Raw genomic sequence first — 15,078 nt, forward strand, 5'->3', positions numbered from 1 at the left:
GCTATCTTGGGCTTTATAAATTTAAAAACTAAGAATTTTTCTGTCCCTGAAAACAAATTTTTACCACCTAGGAGGCAATATCACCCCCTTTGAGAATGTATGTGCTAAATAATAAATTTCTATAAAAGCAAATTTTATATAACAATGCTTTTTTTGTAAATCATCATGTGAGTACTTCTTATTTCTCAAGCACTATATTAACCCTTGAAAATAAAAAATCTAGAAAGATAATATCTTTTGTAGCTAGAATTAAAATGGAAAAGAGATAAGATCAATATCTGTAGAAACAATCCTTAAATTGTCTAGGATTATTTTGAGGTCCTACAGCTATATGGATAGAAAGCCAAAGAAATACCCTTATTTCTACTATTGTAATCAAGTTTCGCCTCTGTTAGTGTGGCATGGGAAATGCCTGATAGAATCAAACTCATGTTTTGTTTTATAACTGTTTAACTTGTATGTTTCTTAGAGGAATTTTTTCCGTAAAAGAATGGATCTTTTTTTATATGTGTTTACAGTGTATGTAACTAACAATTAAAAATGAAAATATAGTTTATCAAACCACAAATATATGTAATAATTTGAAACATTATTATTATAGGACAAGAGATATTTATTTTAAATAAATTAACTATAGGACTAATGCTTTTAGTTAACAGTAGTATCAGATAAAAAGATTGATAGATCAATAGATTGATGAATAGATGGATGGATGGACAGATCAATAGATAAGTGAATAGATATATATGTACATATAACAGTCATTCATTTTCTTTTGTAGCTTCTCTCTGGTCACAGAATCCTGGCACAATTAGGATTTTTTCCAATCAAGTTACTGCCACTTTTCTTATACAATCTGATGAAAATGATTATATTGGCTTTAATGCAACATACACTGCATTTAACAGCAAAGTGCTTAATAGTAAGTACTGTTTATTCCTTAGCCTTTGAATCTTCAGGTGCTTTAATACTGTAATGGAATTTTAAAAGTAGCAGGACCTAATATTTTAGAACAGGGTCATTATCTGTTTCATTATGCAAGTTCTTTAATGAGTATCTCTTATGTATACCTTTCTCCATTTGATACTTGCAAAGAAATGAGAAATTAGAAAATAGCTCACATTCTTCAAAACAATCAAATAACCAATTTGAGAAAAAGTATAAATCAATAGGAAAATTAAACTTTTATATACTGCAAGTATTCAAAGCTTAAAAAATTAGTATAAAACTAATTCTGAGAATGTTCCACATTAACCTAATTTTGACCAGAGTATTAAATTTAGTAAATAAATAGGGGGAGCAAAAAATTTGGGACAAAGTTTATGTGGGTAAGCCAACAGAGGTAAGATATAAAAATTAAAGAACAATAAGAATAAGATACCTGTCTTCACTGAAGTCTAATGGAGTATAAGAAACATAAGAACACAGTTGGCAACAAAATGATGTGTTTTTTTTTTAACTAAATGGAATTAAACAGTTAAAATGAATTTAAAAAATGATTTTGTGCATGCCACTTAATTATAAATTGTGTGAGTTTATGTTATTTTCAATTCAATCTATTATAATTAGTCATATTGTTGACTACATTTGAAGTAATTTATTATTTTTTTTAATTTACAGATTATGAGAAAATCAACTGTAATTTTGAAGATGGCTTTTGTTTCTGGATCCAGGATCTAAATGATGACAATGAATGGGAAAGGATTCAGGGAAACACCTTTCCTCCCTCTACTGGTCCAAATTTTGACCACACTTTTGGCAATGATTCAGGTATAATTCATATTTAATTCATAAATAAAGAAAAGTGTCGTGCTGTTCTGCAGTTCAAAGTGACCAGTATTAAATGTAAGACAGTCTTTTCAGATTTTCTTTTTTTTGATTATGGACTAATAAGTGAATTTAAATGAAAATGGTAATCAAGTAGGCAAGTAAGAGTATTTCAAGAAATATATTTTTTACCCTATATATTCATGAAATGTTGAAAAGTACACAGAGGCCATTAGAGACAAAGAGACTTGGGTTGTCACCCTAGATTTGCCACTTATTATTAACTAAGGGGACTTGTGGGAGGTAAATAACTGTTCTGAACTTTGGTCTACTATTCCTTAATTTCCATTTTCTGATTGTTCATTGCTAGTGTATAGAAATACAATTGATTTTGTATTTTGATCTTGTACCCTGCAGCCTTGCTGAAACTGTTTATTAACTCTATTAGTTTTTTAAGAATTCTTTAGAATTTTCAATAGATCAAGATCATACCATTTTGAAATACAGATAAAAAGGCAGGTTTACTTCTTCTGATAAGCTTTCTTAGTCCATCAGGGCTGCCATAACTAAATACCACAGACTGGTTATCCTAAACAATCAATATTTATTTTTCACAGTTCTGGAGACTGGAAGTCTGAGGTCAGGGTGCAAGTATGGTATGGTTCCGATGAGAGCCCTCCTTTGGTTCACGGACACCAGCCTCCTTACTGTATCCTCACATAACAGAGAGAGAGAACATAAGAGAGAGCTCTCTCCTGTCTCTTCTTATAAGATCACTTATATTGACACCATCATGAGGGCTCCACATTCATGACCTAATTACCTCCCAAAGGACCTATCTCCAATATCATCACATTGGGGTTTAGGATTTCAACGTATTGGGGTGGGGGGGAACAACCATTCAGTCCATAGCAGAAAAACTATGGAAGAGCTGATTCTAAAGCATGGTCCCAAGGGAAAGGTGGTGCTTTGTAGGTATATTTTTCACGTGAGTGGGATATTAGAACTGGATTTCAGGTGGAGACAGTAACATTGAGACAATAAAATTTGAGAAGACCAGAAATTATTGGGAATTATCAGGAGATAAGGAACTCATAGTGAGAAGACCAACCATGTAAAACTTGGAAGCATGTATTCATAATACTGAATACAATCTAATTACAAATCTAGAAGTAATATGGATCTTACAAAGTAAGGAAAAGGACAGAATAGAAATTCATGCATTTAGATAATTTTCTTAGACAAAATCTATCCTATAGTATCTCTTTTTACCAATGAGAACTCAATTCAATTCAAAGAACACATATTAAAACCTCTCTCTAACCAGGTATGGTTCTAGGCATTGAGGACACAGATCACACATCACCATTTCTACAAAGTCTTTCTGGAACCTCCAAGTTAAAATCTTCCTTTCTGTTAAACATTAAAGCACCTCTTTTGTTTTTCCTATCACATGGCCTTATATCTGCTTACTTATTTGTTTCTTTCCAACACAGTGTTCTCTTCAGGAACAAGAACGTTGTCTTTTTCATCTTTGAATTGCTAGTGTATTCTCAGTGTCTGAATCTAACTAACATGTAAAATTATTTTTAAATACATGAATGAATGTCTACAACTTTTATTCAGTAAGTCATTTCTAAATAAGTGATTGACTACATGAAATTGCTTATAACATAATAATAGCCTGAGCACATGTGCATTGTAATTTATTATTAATAGCCCCTTATATTACAAAGATCAATATCCTTGTTTTTATAACCTGAAAAGTAGATGGCTTGAGTTAATGTCAATTGTGAATGACATCTAGTAAGAGTACATTAAAAAGTTATTTTTTTCATGGTAGAAATGTATCTGAGTAATCCTGATTCCTTAGAAAATACATCCCCAGAATAATAAAATACAGTTCATCATACTACTTCAAATTGAAAGTATTTCTTAATAAAATGTGACTAATTTTAATCTATTTCCCCACGAAATCATTGAAAGTTCCTCTCAATGTGTTTATTCACTCCTTTATTTAAGAAGTATTTTTTGAACCCAGGACTTATTCAAGGCCTCAGAATGTATCCGTGAATATAAAACAGATTTTCTGCTCTCGTGGAACACATATTTTAGCAAAGAAAAACAGAAAATAAGCAATATGCATGACAAGTCATTACATTTTGGGGGTCTGTTTAATGTGAATGAGTACTCTGGGAAAATACAGAGCTTAGTAAGGTCAGTGGGGAGGGCAGGTGTTCAGGTGCTTTTGCAAATTAAAATAGAGTCATCAGTTCAGGTCTCATTGAAACAATAAGTGACATTTGAATCAAAACTTCCAAGGAATGGAAGGAATTAGCCATATAGATTATTCCAGACAGAGGAAACAAGCAGAGTAAAGGCTCTAAAGGAAGCGTGCCTGACCTGCTTGAAGAAAGGCCAGGAAACCAGCATGGCTGAAATGGAATCAATAGGGACAGTAGGGCCTAGATAATAACAGGTCTTCCATGGCTTTGGCTTTTTCCCCAGTGAAATTAGGAGCTATTGAAGTTTAAGTGTAGGAATGAGAGAATTCACACTGACTGGTAGAATATATTATGGCAGGGCAAGGTGTTGTCAGAGAGACCAGTGAAAGGCTATCACCTAATCCAGAAAAGAGGCCATGGGACTCTCAGCTGTGGTGAGAAGAGGTCAGATTCTGGATATAATCTGAAAGTAAAGTTAATAGGATCCTGCTAAACTACTTACCAGTGTGGACCTATAGACAAAAAATGTGCACTGCATAGATGGCCAATCTCATTAGACCTACATGTTTAATACTGAAAATTATGACATGCATCGTCTCATACATAATTTATCTCTTTTGAATAAGTGATTTCCCAGAACCTGATCCTCTATGGATAAATTCGTAATCTCCACAGCTGAAGACTAACCCCAAGTGATAATCACCCAACCCTCTAAAGAATCCTGACCTAAAACAGTCAAATAATTTGACCAATTTTTTTCCTTAACTGTAATAAAAAAAATGTCTCTACCACACTTGGACAAGGGTAGTTAGAGGAAAGTGCAGGAAGCATTTATATCTACTGACTATGACAGATAGCTTTTACGTAGCTGAAATCTTTGATGTTCAAATTATCATTTTCTCCTTTTATGTCATCATAACAAGAGATAAAAATAATTCCACTGATATTTGAAGACTATAAGTACGTTACAGGAGAAAAATGGTTTCATCTTGCCAACAGATTAAATAACGAAAGAAATAAAATGAAACTGACCAAAGAGAAAGAGGTCGAATGTCAGGTGGAGGTTTTAAATAGTTGGGTTGGAAATGGAGTCTCAGGAGAAAGTCGTGTAGCAGGAGTTATTTAAAATGAGATGAGTTAGAGCAGTTCAGAGCCCACCAAAGGCAGCAGTGTAATGAGAACGGATGAGAGGCCTTAATAGGTCCTTCCTAACTCTCATACCAGTGATTTCATAACCTACCAGTCATTCCCCCGCAAGGGGCATTTTTCTTCCAGCCTGCTTTTTTATGTGTCAGAACATCCTGCCTCTGAGATGGAAGGGAATTAAACCTCTCCCGCTGTTCCTCTTACCCATGCAGGGTTTTTTGGTTTTTTACTTTCACTTTAAATGACAGGAAAGTCTATATGAAACAGATAAACTTTGAATTAACATTGCTTTAGGGAAGAACATCTAAGTCCCTTAACTTTCTGAGTCCTTCTGAAGAAGTTTCTCCCAGTGGAGCACCGGCTCCCGAGTCTCTGTTTTGTCAACGCTCAGTTTCTCTGTACTTCATAGAAACAAAGGGAATTGGCGGAGACGGTGGCACTGATACGGGGCAGCATCTTGGGGTGCTCAGCAGTGGCCCATTTTTTCAGAACATTCAGGGAAAATGAGGTTAGTAACATGTGAAAACTTAAGAAATGGAGGAGTCACAAAAGAGCTGGAGGAGCCAAAGAAAGCATTTTTTGTTGGCCTTTCTCAGCGAAATCATAATTGTTCTAACACTTGGGGGCTAGCATAGTGTAGTAGTAAAGATCATTAAAATAGAGACCCTGAAATCATAGCTAGGTTTAAATTTGAGCTCTGCCATTTAGACAAGTTATCTATCTACTATCTCAGTTCCTTCATCTGGAAAGTGGGTCGATGATAATAGAACCTGACTTTGGAGGCATGTTATGAACATTAAATTATGATGTTGAAAAAAAACTTAGGAAAATACCTGGCATATGAAAAATGCTTTATAAATGTTAGGTATTATAACTATTTTCTCTTCATGCCACAGATGTATTCAACAGAAACAAACTGGCTGTGATATTGTTCTAAATAGTACTGTTCAATTTTCAAAAGTATATTAAGTCTTTTGGATATCCGCATTCTATTTAGCTTATAAACTTATTCTAAAATAAGTAGAATTTTAGTGTTTCAAAGTAAAATTGTCCTTATTTCCTTATCTTTCCTGTGATGTTGAATTTCAGAAAATGATATTACTCTTTAATATTGATAGAATCTGACTGAATTTGCACCATTCTCCAATCTAAACCTTTCAATATTTATCTACCAGATTCCATTAACTTTATATGCACCCACAAACTCACAAAGTGATTTATATAAGCTTATTTTCTTCTTGAGAGGGACCTCCAAGTTTCCAGAAAGTTCTGCCATCTCTGCAGTTTCTGCTGTCTCTACATCAGCATCAGCACATGTCCAGCACCTTCTTTTTATTTGGGCTGTTGGAGGCAGAGGTTAGGTTCAGTTCTTGGAGAAATAAGCAGAAAAAGAGATAGGTAGAAGTTGTAAGAGAAACCTTATGGCTCACAGCGAAGGCTCACTGAATGCTTAAATTACAAAATGTTCTGGGTTTGAAGCTGACTCTGCGATTAATTCCAAGAGCTCTTAAAGATATTTCAAGAAAGTTGATGGATTTTAAAAGAAATTATCATTTAACCATATAATTCCCCATATGGTTATGGGAAATATCTATTTAATCATTTATTTTGGGCAGTACTTTAATAAATTTAAAAATTAAAAAAGCCAGTCATATTAGTGTAACAAGAATATATTAAACAGTATTCAGCTAATCCATATAGAGAATTCAAAAATGTACCTTGTCTTTCTTTTTTCCAAATTTCTAGCAAGTTTTAAAAGTCACATGTGAACATAAATACAAACAGAATACACTAAGTGACATCAGAGAAGTACAGGTGCAACTGAGAATTCAAAAGGAGGGGTTATATCTAGTTGGAAAGACCAAGAAGGGTTTTCTGAAGGAGATGTTAATTTGATTTAAATGACCTCAAAAAATCTGTAGGATATTGACAGGTACAATTGTAAGGAGAATTAGAAGGACAGGAAAACAGAAAAAAAGACCGCAAGACTTATAAAATTTCTCGGTGATGGAAAAATTAAAATAATCTAATTTTGTAGAAGTGCTGCATGTCAATATTAATACATGAATTATAAGAACTATGGCTAGAAAAGGATAGTGAAGTCATAGCACAGAGACCTCAAACATCACAGTGAATTTGTTGGTTTAGTAGGAAACAAAGAGATGGTGAAAGATGTTGAATAGGGACAGATTAGATTGTACAGAAGGAAGCATTATTAAACAACGATGTAAGTGATGAAGAATTCTCACAGGGAGTCAGAGTACTATGAGACACACTTGGAAATAGATAGTGACGATGATGGGATGACTTAAGTCTTAGTCCCAAGTTTTATGATGTTCCTACTCCTCCGCCTGGTGAAATACTCCAGCAGAAATATTGTGTGGACTTCTATTTTCCATACTCTGAGTTGGTTCTGAGTAGAACCAACTAGATGTACAACTATTGAAAACTTATCAGATGAAGAAGCAAACTGAAATTGAGCCACATTAAAATCATTGAAGGGAAAAAGGACCGATAATTTTGAGAAGACCAAGAGAGTCATAATAGTGGCCTTTACATATTTGTAGAAATACCATAAATTCATCTTATCCTAATGAGCCCAGGAGGCAAAATTAGAAACAATAGGTGCACAATAACTTATTCTTAAAAAAGAAATGAATTTTCTAATCATGTTGAAATGGAATGGGCTGCTTTGAAATGCAATGATTCCTGCTGCATCTGATATATGTTAAACCGAGGTCAAGTGACCCCCATAAGCAAAATGTTGTGGATGAAATTTAAGGACAGTGGGTAGTTGGACTAAGTAAATTTTTATGTCAACTATAATTCTCTACTTTTGAAATCCATAATTTTATGAAGAATTTCCTTCCTCTTCTAATCTGTTAACTAAAGAATTTAGCTCATTTCATAGGAATAATAATTTAATATGTCATTTTACTTTATTCCAAAATGCACAATTCTATCTGATATTTAGTGTATTGTATTTTTTAAATTTATTTATGCAAAATTCATAAGGTATTACAGTCCACATAATTAATTTTTTATCTAAACCATGATACAAAGCTCATAACATCATGATACCTTAATTGGACAGAAAACCCCAAGTTTATTACTGTTTAATGGGTAAACAATACATTCAAAATATTTCTAATTATAACTAATTGATTGTGAACATGGCCAAACATAAATAGGAGCATGATGTGTTTAAGTTATATAATTGCTGCTAACTAGAAATATTTCTGAATAGGGTAGCCATTTCAGTACTTATTCATGGCATTCAGTGGCATTTTAATTATTTCCTCTAGAACTATACTCTAAGCAACTCAAAAGGGACTTGGAGTTGGGCATTTAGAGAGTCAATTCTGGAATATGTCTTCTGTATCTATACTCCTTTTTATTGAGTTGAATAATTGAACACTAACTACATGGCTAAAATAAGTACTCATGAAATATCACAGCACTATACAAAGTATAAGTAGTATGTTAATACTATAAAATATTAAATACACATTCATTTCTATTTTACCTTTTGTAATCTAAATCCAGTGATGTGCATATATTACATTTAGTAAGATATTTGATAATGATTTCACCTTGATAAAATACTCATTCTGAATAATTTTTGCCTCATTGATCTAAATATGCATTGATATATCTATTGGCAGTTCTACTAGCATTTTTCTTCATGTCTTGTCCTTACTCCGCATGCTATCAATAAACGGGTCTGAATTTTATACATAGCATTGACTCTAAAAATTTCTATATAAAAGGTTTGTGGTTCAAAGGATACCATCAGAAAATTTTTAAAATAACCCACAGAATGGGATAAAATATTTGAAAATTTTATATTTTGATCAAATATTTGAAAATCATATTCCCTGGTGAGGGAATTTTATCCAGAATATAGAAAGAACTCTCAAAACTCAACAATAGAGACAAATAAAGGCCAAAGGATTTGAACACTTCTCCAAAGAAGATATATGAATGGCCAATGACATAAAAGGACTCTGAACATCATTAAATTAAACATCATTAAATTAGTCATCAGGTACATACAAATCAAAACTACAATTCGTTACTTTTCACATCTACTAAGATGGCTATGATCAAAAAGACAGACAATAACAAGGGTTAGCTTATATTCATATACTGCTGGTGGGAATGTAAAATGGTGTGGTCATTCTGGAAAACAGTCTGGTAGTTTCTTGAAAGGTTAAACATAGAGTTTAACATGATTAATACAGTTAAATACATGACCCTGCAATTCTACTCCCTGGTACATACTCAAGAGAAATGAAAATGAGCATCCTCATAAAAACAAGTTGATAGCAGCGTTACTCAAAATATCCAAAAAAGCAGAAACAATTTAAATGTCCTCCACCTGGTGAATGGATAAATTTTAAAATGTGATATATGCCTACAATGGAATATTATCCTGCCATAAAAGGTAATGAAGCACTAGTACATTACAACCTGGAGGAACCTTGAAAACACTAAATAAAAGAAGTCATTCACAAAAGACCATATGTTGCATGGTTTCATTTACACGAACTATTCACAATAGGCAAGTCTACAGGTTTAAAGTAGATTAGTGGCTGCAAGAGGCTGGAAGAAGGGTGACAGGAATGGAGAGTGCCTGCAATTGGGCATGGGTTTCTTCCTGGAATTATGAAAATGTCCTAAAAAAACCACTTCTGTTTGAAAGTACAAGACAGAAGATGATTGCTTTCAAATAAACACTAAATTTCAGCATTTCATTAAAAATTACATTCCAATAAAATTAAATTTATCCAATATTTCATTTGCTTTACATCATATTTGGTTTCATGATTCCTGCTTTCTGTCATAATACATGAGCTGCAGACTAAAAATAAAAAAATTAAATCTGCCTAAGAAAACGTTCAAGAGGTCTCATCCCAACAACTTTTCCCACACTTCAGATGACTTCAAATCATTGGCTGCAAGAATGAATTCCAGTGGCTTGAGCTATTTAGAACGCTTTTATGTGGATTAGCATGTTTTCTGCTCCTCTGTGATCTGACTAGTTATCATTCAAAGGAATATGGAAGATAAGATCGTTGTAAAATCAGGTCACTTCTTATTTAGAGAAACACAGTATAGGCAATGGAATAAAAAACTGACCACCTTTGAAACACTTAACTTTGCCTTCGAATTTGTATTTAACTACTTGCCTATATCATGCGTTAGTCTACCAGCATAACTTAATATCTTAATGGACTGATTGTCTCTAAAGGAGTGAATTAATCAAAACATCTAATAAATTGGAATTAAAGTGGTGTTTGGACATAATAATATGATGAAACAGTCATGTGGACTCATGGTAACTCAGACTTTGATATATCCTTCCAATTCAAGGCTATTGGGAAGTCCAGAGTTGAGAAGTGATTTTCTTAAATAACAATTGGTTATGGAAGCTGTCTTCTGGCCTCCAGTCCATTGTCCTTTCCACTGTACCTAAATACATTTCCTTATATTTTCATCTTAAAGTTGTGCTTTCCTGCTTATGAATGATATAGCTCCCACAACGAAAATGCTCATAGTTAAGTGCAGTAAACAATTTTTGTTGTTTTTACAGGATTTTATATTTCCACCCCAACTGGACCAGGAGGGAGACGAGAAAGAGTAGGACTTTTAAGTCTCCTTTTAGACCCCACTTTGGAACCAGTCTGCCTTAGTTTCTGGTATGTTATAGATGCATGTTAAGTGACATCTTATTTAATGAGTAACGTTGCCAGGCTCAAATTTTACTAAGGTGTTGTCCCAAGTTTTAATGTATTAGTCATTACTTTTCCAGCTGATAAAGTAGCAAAATACTGGGAAACTCCCTCCTTTTCTCTAGCAACTCCCGCACCCAAGATAAAGGGGGGTATTTGAGTTTAGAAGGGTTTAGAAGAACCCTAAAATATATATATTCTAATGTTGTAGGAATCCATTCATTTTTGCTTGCTTCCAAACTAGGTATTATATGTATGGTGAAAATGTCTATAACCTAAGCATTAATATCAGCAGTGACCAAAACACTGAGAAGACAATTTTCCAAAAGGAAGGAAATTATGGAGAAAATTGGAACTATGGACAAGTAACATTAAATGAAACAATGGAATTTAAGGTTGGCAAAACGCTTTATAATCATGTATTTGTATTATAAAAATGGTGGTACAATTACAGTTTATGGTGATATGGTGAAAAAGTTAATTTACTTTCTGAGTATAGCCAAGTCACCTTACTTTCCTAATCTTCCTCCTTTATTATCTTTGAGTGCCTCTATTTTCAATTATTCATTGACTTATTAAAAACCATTTACTGAGGAACAATTTACTACATGAAAGTACTACTTATAATGAGCCATAAAAGTCATAGAAACCTTGAAGGATATTTCAACTTTCTTCAGCAACTTTCTAGCACAAGCCAACCGTGTTTTCCTATGTCCTCTGCCTAACTAGGTCTTGCAACTTTTCACATACACCACCTAGATCAGCCCTGCACTTTTCTAGGGAATCATCTTTTCCTGTTAAAACATCCACACCCACCACAATCCATCCACCCTGCCCCACTCTGACTTAATCGCATATCTTTCCTTTAGAAACAAATTCTATGAGCCGTCTCATTGGGAAGTCTCTGATCATTTATTTCACATTAGGGTGAATTAATTTTTCATGTAACAGCTTCTCGTGTTCTTTTCCTAAGGGTGTTTGCAAGTAAAATGTAGGATAGGGGTTTCCCTGGTGGCGCAGTGGTTCAGAATCTGCCTGCCAATGCAGGGGACACTGCACTGCACTGGACATTTCTCCCAAGTCTGGGTTGGTGTCCTCTGAGCATCACCCTCACAATATATCCCACACCAGCTTCCTGGGTAAACTATGACCAGTACCAGCTGGCCCTGAACAACTATATCATACTCATATTTTCTCTTGTTTCCTTCTTCTCTCATTTAAATTATCTAATCAGTGTGTCTTCTCTTCAAGGTTGTATGCCCTAAGAAGGCAGACAGCTACCTGGATTTTTAATATTGTTGGGGAAAGAACCTAGAATAAGATTGCTCTCCCCTGCCAGATGATGTGTATATGTGACAGAGTACAATGGAGTATGACAATATCATGAAAGAAAGAGCTAGAGACAGAAACTGGGACAATGTTGCCTAACAAAGAAAGAAGACACTAGTGAAAATTTAGACTAGTATGAGCACATAATAGGAAGCTGGGCTCAGCTGAAGGACACTGAAAAGCAATATTTCACTTTGTGATAACTTGTCCACATTTACTTGGGCATGGCAGTATTGATGCTCCAGAGGATACTGGGCCACAAGAAGAATCAATCAGAAAAGATTAAAGCGGAATTGTTTTATGTGCCTCTATGAATTACAGGTTGCTTTTCATGCATTAAAAAACCCATTCCTGAGTGATATAGCATTGGATGACATTAGCCTAACATATGGGATTTGCAATGTGAGTCTTTATCCAGAACCAACTTTGGTCCCAACTCCTCTGCCAGAACTTCCTAGTAAGTAACCTTAACATGTATTTTTCCTAATTAAGTTATTACTATTTTCAGGTAGATCTCTCTCTGACTTATTTTTTTATTATCTTGCCCTAGTATTATTTTTTTTCACTGAAATCAAAACTTTTAAAATATAAGTAAAATGGAAACTAGTAAAATATTACATATTATATAAAAATTCACAATGAAATTACTTTGTTATGCATCATGTTTATGATAATTTTACTAAATTTTCATTTTTGATAATAATCAAAGTGCTGATTTCTATTTTGTTTTCAATTTAATGCAAACTAATGCTGTATTAGCCATGTAGCATGGCCTATAGTCTTTTGGGAAGAAGCCTTAAGATTCTCATAGCCTTCTTATGAGAATGATATTAAGATCTCAAGAGGAGTTTACTTAAGCCTAAAACCCACCAAGCCTATTTCCAGAATAATTTAATAGTAATGATTCGGTCTGGACTTTGAATATACCTAGATCACACAAGATTTTTGTCCTAAAATGGTGCCTTTGTAAGGGCTTGCAAGAGCAATGACCAGGATTGCCAATGTTCTATGGAATCTTTTATCTCAAAGGAACAAAACGGAGCCTGTATCTACCTGTGCTCTTAAATTTGAAACATGACATTTCAGAAGCAAAAGGTACATTGTCAACCACCTTATTATGTCAAAGGAGACAATAACTTCATACCACTTTCAGACTATGGGATCTGACCAAAATAAACAAACAAACGAAACGTGTGTGTGTGTGTGTAGTGATAAATTATATGAAACATCCATTACCTATTGTCCCTCTATTGAGATGTTTTCACTACATTGTAGTTTTGATGCAAAAGCATCCCTTTTGTTTTTGGATTATGGTGGTAGGAAGCTCATCTAGCTGTACAGCTTTGCTTGTGTTGAACCTCATAGATGTTTTTGTTTTATCATGAAACACAGCACTTTTTCCATTTCCCCTTTTGTGCCAAGCACACTTGAAATTCTGCGCATATTCACATCAGCAAATCAGTTGGCAACCTATCCAAATTTGATTTTACTTTGAAAATTATATATTTTTATGCTTCTAATCTTTAACTTAAACAAAAACTGACTTTTCAGATGACTGTCTTTAACAACTCAAAAGCTTTAGAGACAAATGACTGGCATTTGAGAATGTATGACAAATGAGCAGCCATTAAGAGGAGGAGAGTAACATGACATTGTCATACTTGTCCCATGCCACCATATTGAATGTGCACTTACATCCCACCCAAAGGCTAATTTATACTTACCATCATGTGTATTAACATGTTTAGATGCATGTATGGGTTATACATATATTCCTCAATATTTCAAGCATTCATTCAAATTTTATAAATATCTGCTACATACAAAGCACTGCACAAGAAATGTAAGATGTAGCAATAACCACTGATACATGAAGCAATATATAATATTAATGAATTAACAAACTAATAAATATTAAAAGCAATATATAACTATGTGCCCCTAAAAGTAGTAAATGAGAAGATTAAGTGATAGAAGACTTTGGAGAAGAGAGTGTGAGCTGGAAAAACCTTCAAGGAAGCATTCAGTTTAAGCGATAGAATGACACTCAAAATTGAAACAAAAACAAGAAAGTACCATGCATTCCCATGTAATAGTATTGGCCACAGAATTGTGACAAGAAGTTTTCTTGACACCAAACTCTGGATCTAATTCACCTTTGCTTCACTGGTGTCTGGCTGATTCTTAACATTGCATAAATACATCATCAACAAATACTATTAGGTATAAACTTAGCCTCTCTCTCTTTCGTTCTCTCTCTCTCTATTTTGGCTGTGTGTTCTAAACATTTTTGCCAAACAAAATTCTGATACCAGAACTAAAGCTTGGAAATAATGGTGGGGCTAGGGATGGATAAAATACCACATGAACACAATAATTTGGGCTTCACAGTGTTGTTTAAAAATAATTGTCTCACTTCATTTTTTATGCGTCCCACTCCCTTCCTGTCTGTTATATGAAACATTTTCATGCAAAACAATATTATAATCATTAGAATCACTGCTGGTTTGATAAATAATTGCTATAGATACCAAATATTAGCAACATCTTGCTATTTTGATATTGCAATCATTTAATAAAACAGATTGTCTTCATAATCCTTTCTGCCAGCATGTTCTATTCATCAATAAGTGGTCAAGAAGAAAAAATTTTACAGGTGAAAGTAACATAGTTTCATAGGCTCAATATCTTAAAAATAGCAAAATCTCATCACTATATAAAATAGAAAATTTGAGATAACTTTCATATGTAAAGTCATACATATATAAAGAAAACTTTAAATATGATTTTTCATATTAGAAATGTATCTGTCTAACCCACACAGTCTTCTTATCTATTCCAATCAGAAAGAGAAAAAGATAATACCTCAATGTCAA

General features: G+C 33.6%; 1 protein-coding gene across 1 annotated transcript in view; it reads left to right on the forward strand.

Moving 5' to 3' along the window:
• The window catches only part of TMPRSS15 (transmembrane serine protease 15), a 134,656-nt gene that overhangs the window by 48,368 nt on the left and 71,210 nt on the right, over nucleotides 1-15,078 (forward strand). The window contains exons 9-13 of the mRNA XM_061192958.1: nucleotides 782-922; nucleotides 1,621-1,770; nucleotides 10,735-10,840; nucleotides 11,118-11,268; nucleotides 12,524-12,659. Coding sequence (XP_061048941.1) covers nucleotides 782-922; nucleotides 1,621-1,770; nucleotides 10,735-10,840; nucleotides 11,118-11,268; nucleotides 12,524-12,659 — 684 coding nt within the window. The remainder of the gene's footprint in view (nucleotides 1-781; nucleotides 923-1,620; nucleotides 1,771-10,734; nucleotides 10,841-11,117; nucleotides 11,269-12,523; nucleotides 12,660-15,078) is intronic.

Source organism: Eubalaena glacialis, chromosome 6, assembly GCF_028564815.1.
Source record: "Eubalaena glacialis isolate mEubGla1 chromosome 6, mEubGla1.1.hap2.+ XY, whole genome shotgun sequence".
Classification (NCBI taxonomy): Eukaryota; Metazoa; Chordata; class Mammalia; order Artiodactyla; family Balaenidae; genus Eubalaena; species Eubalaena glacialis.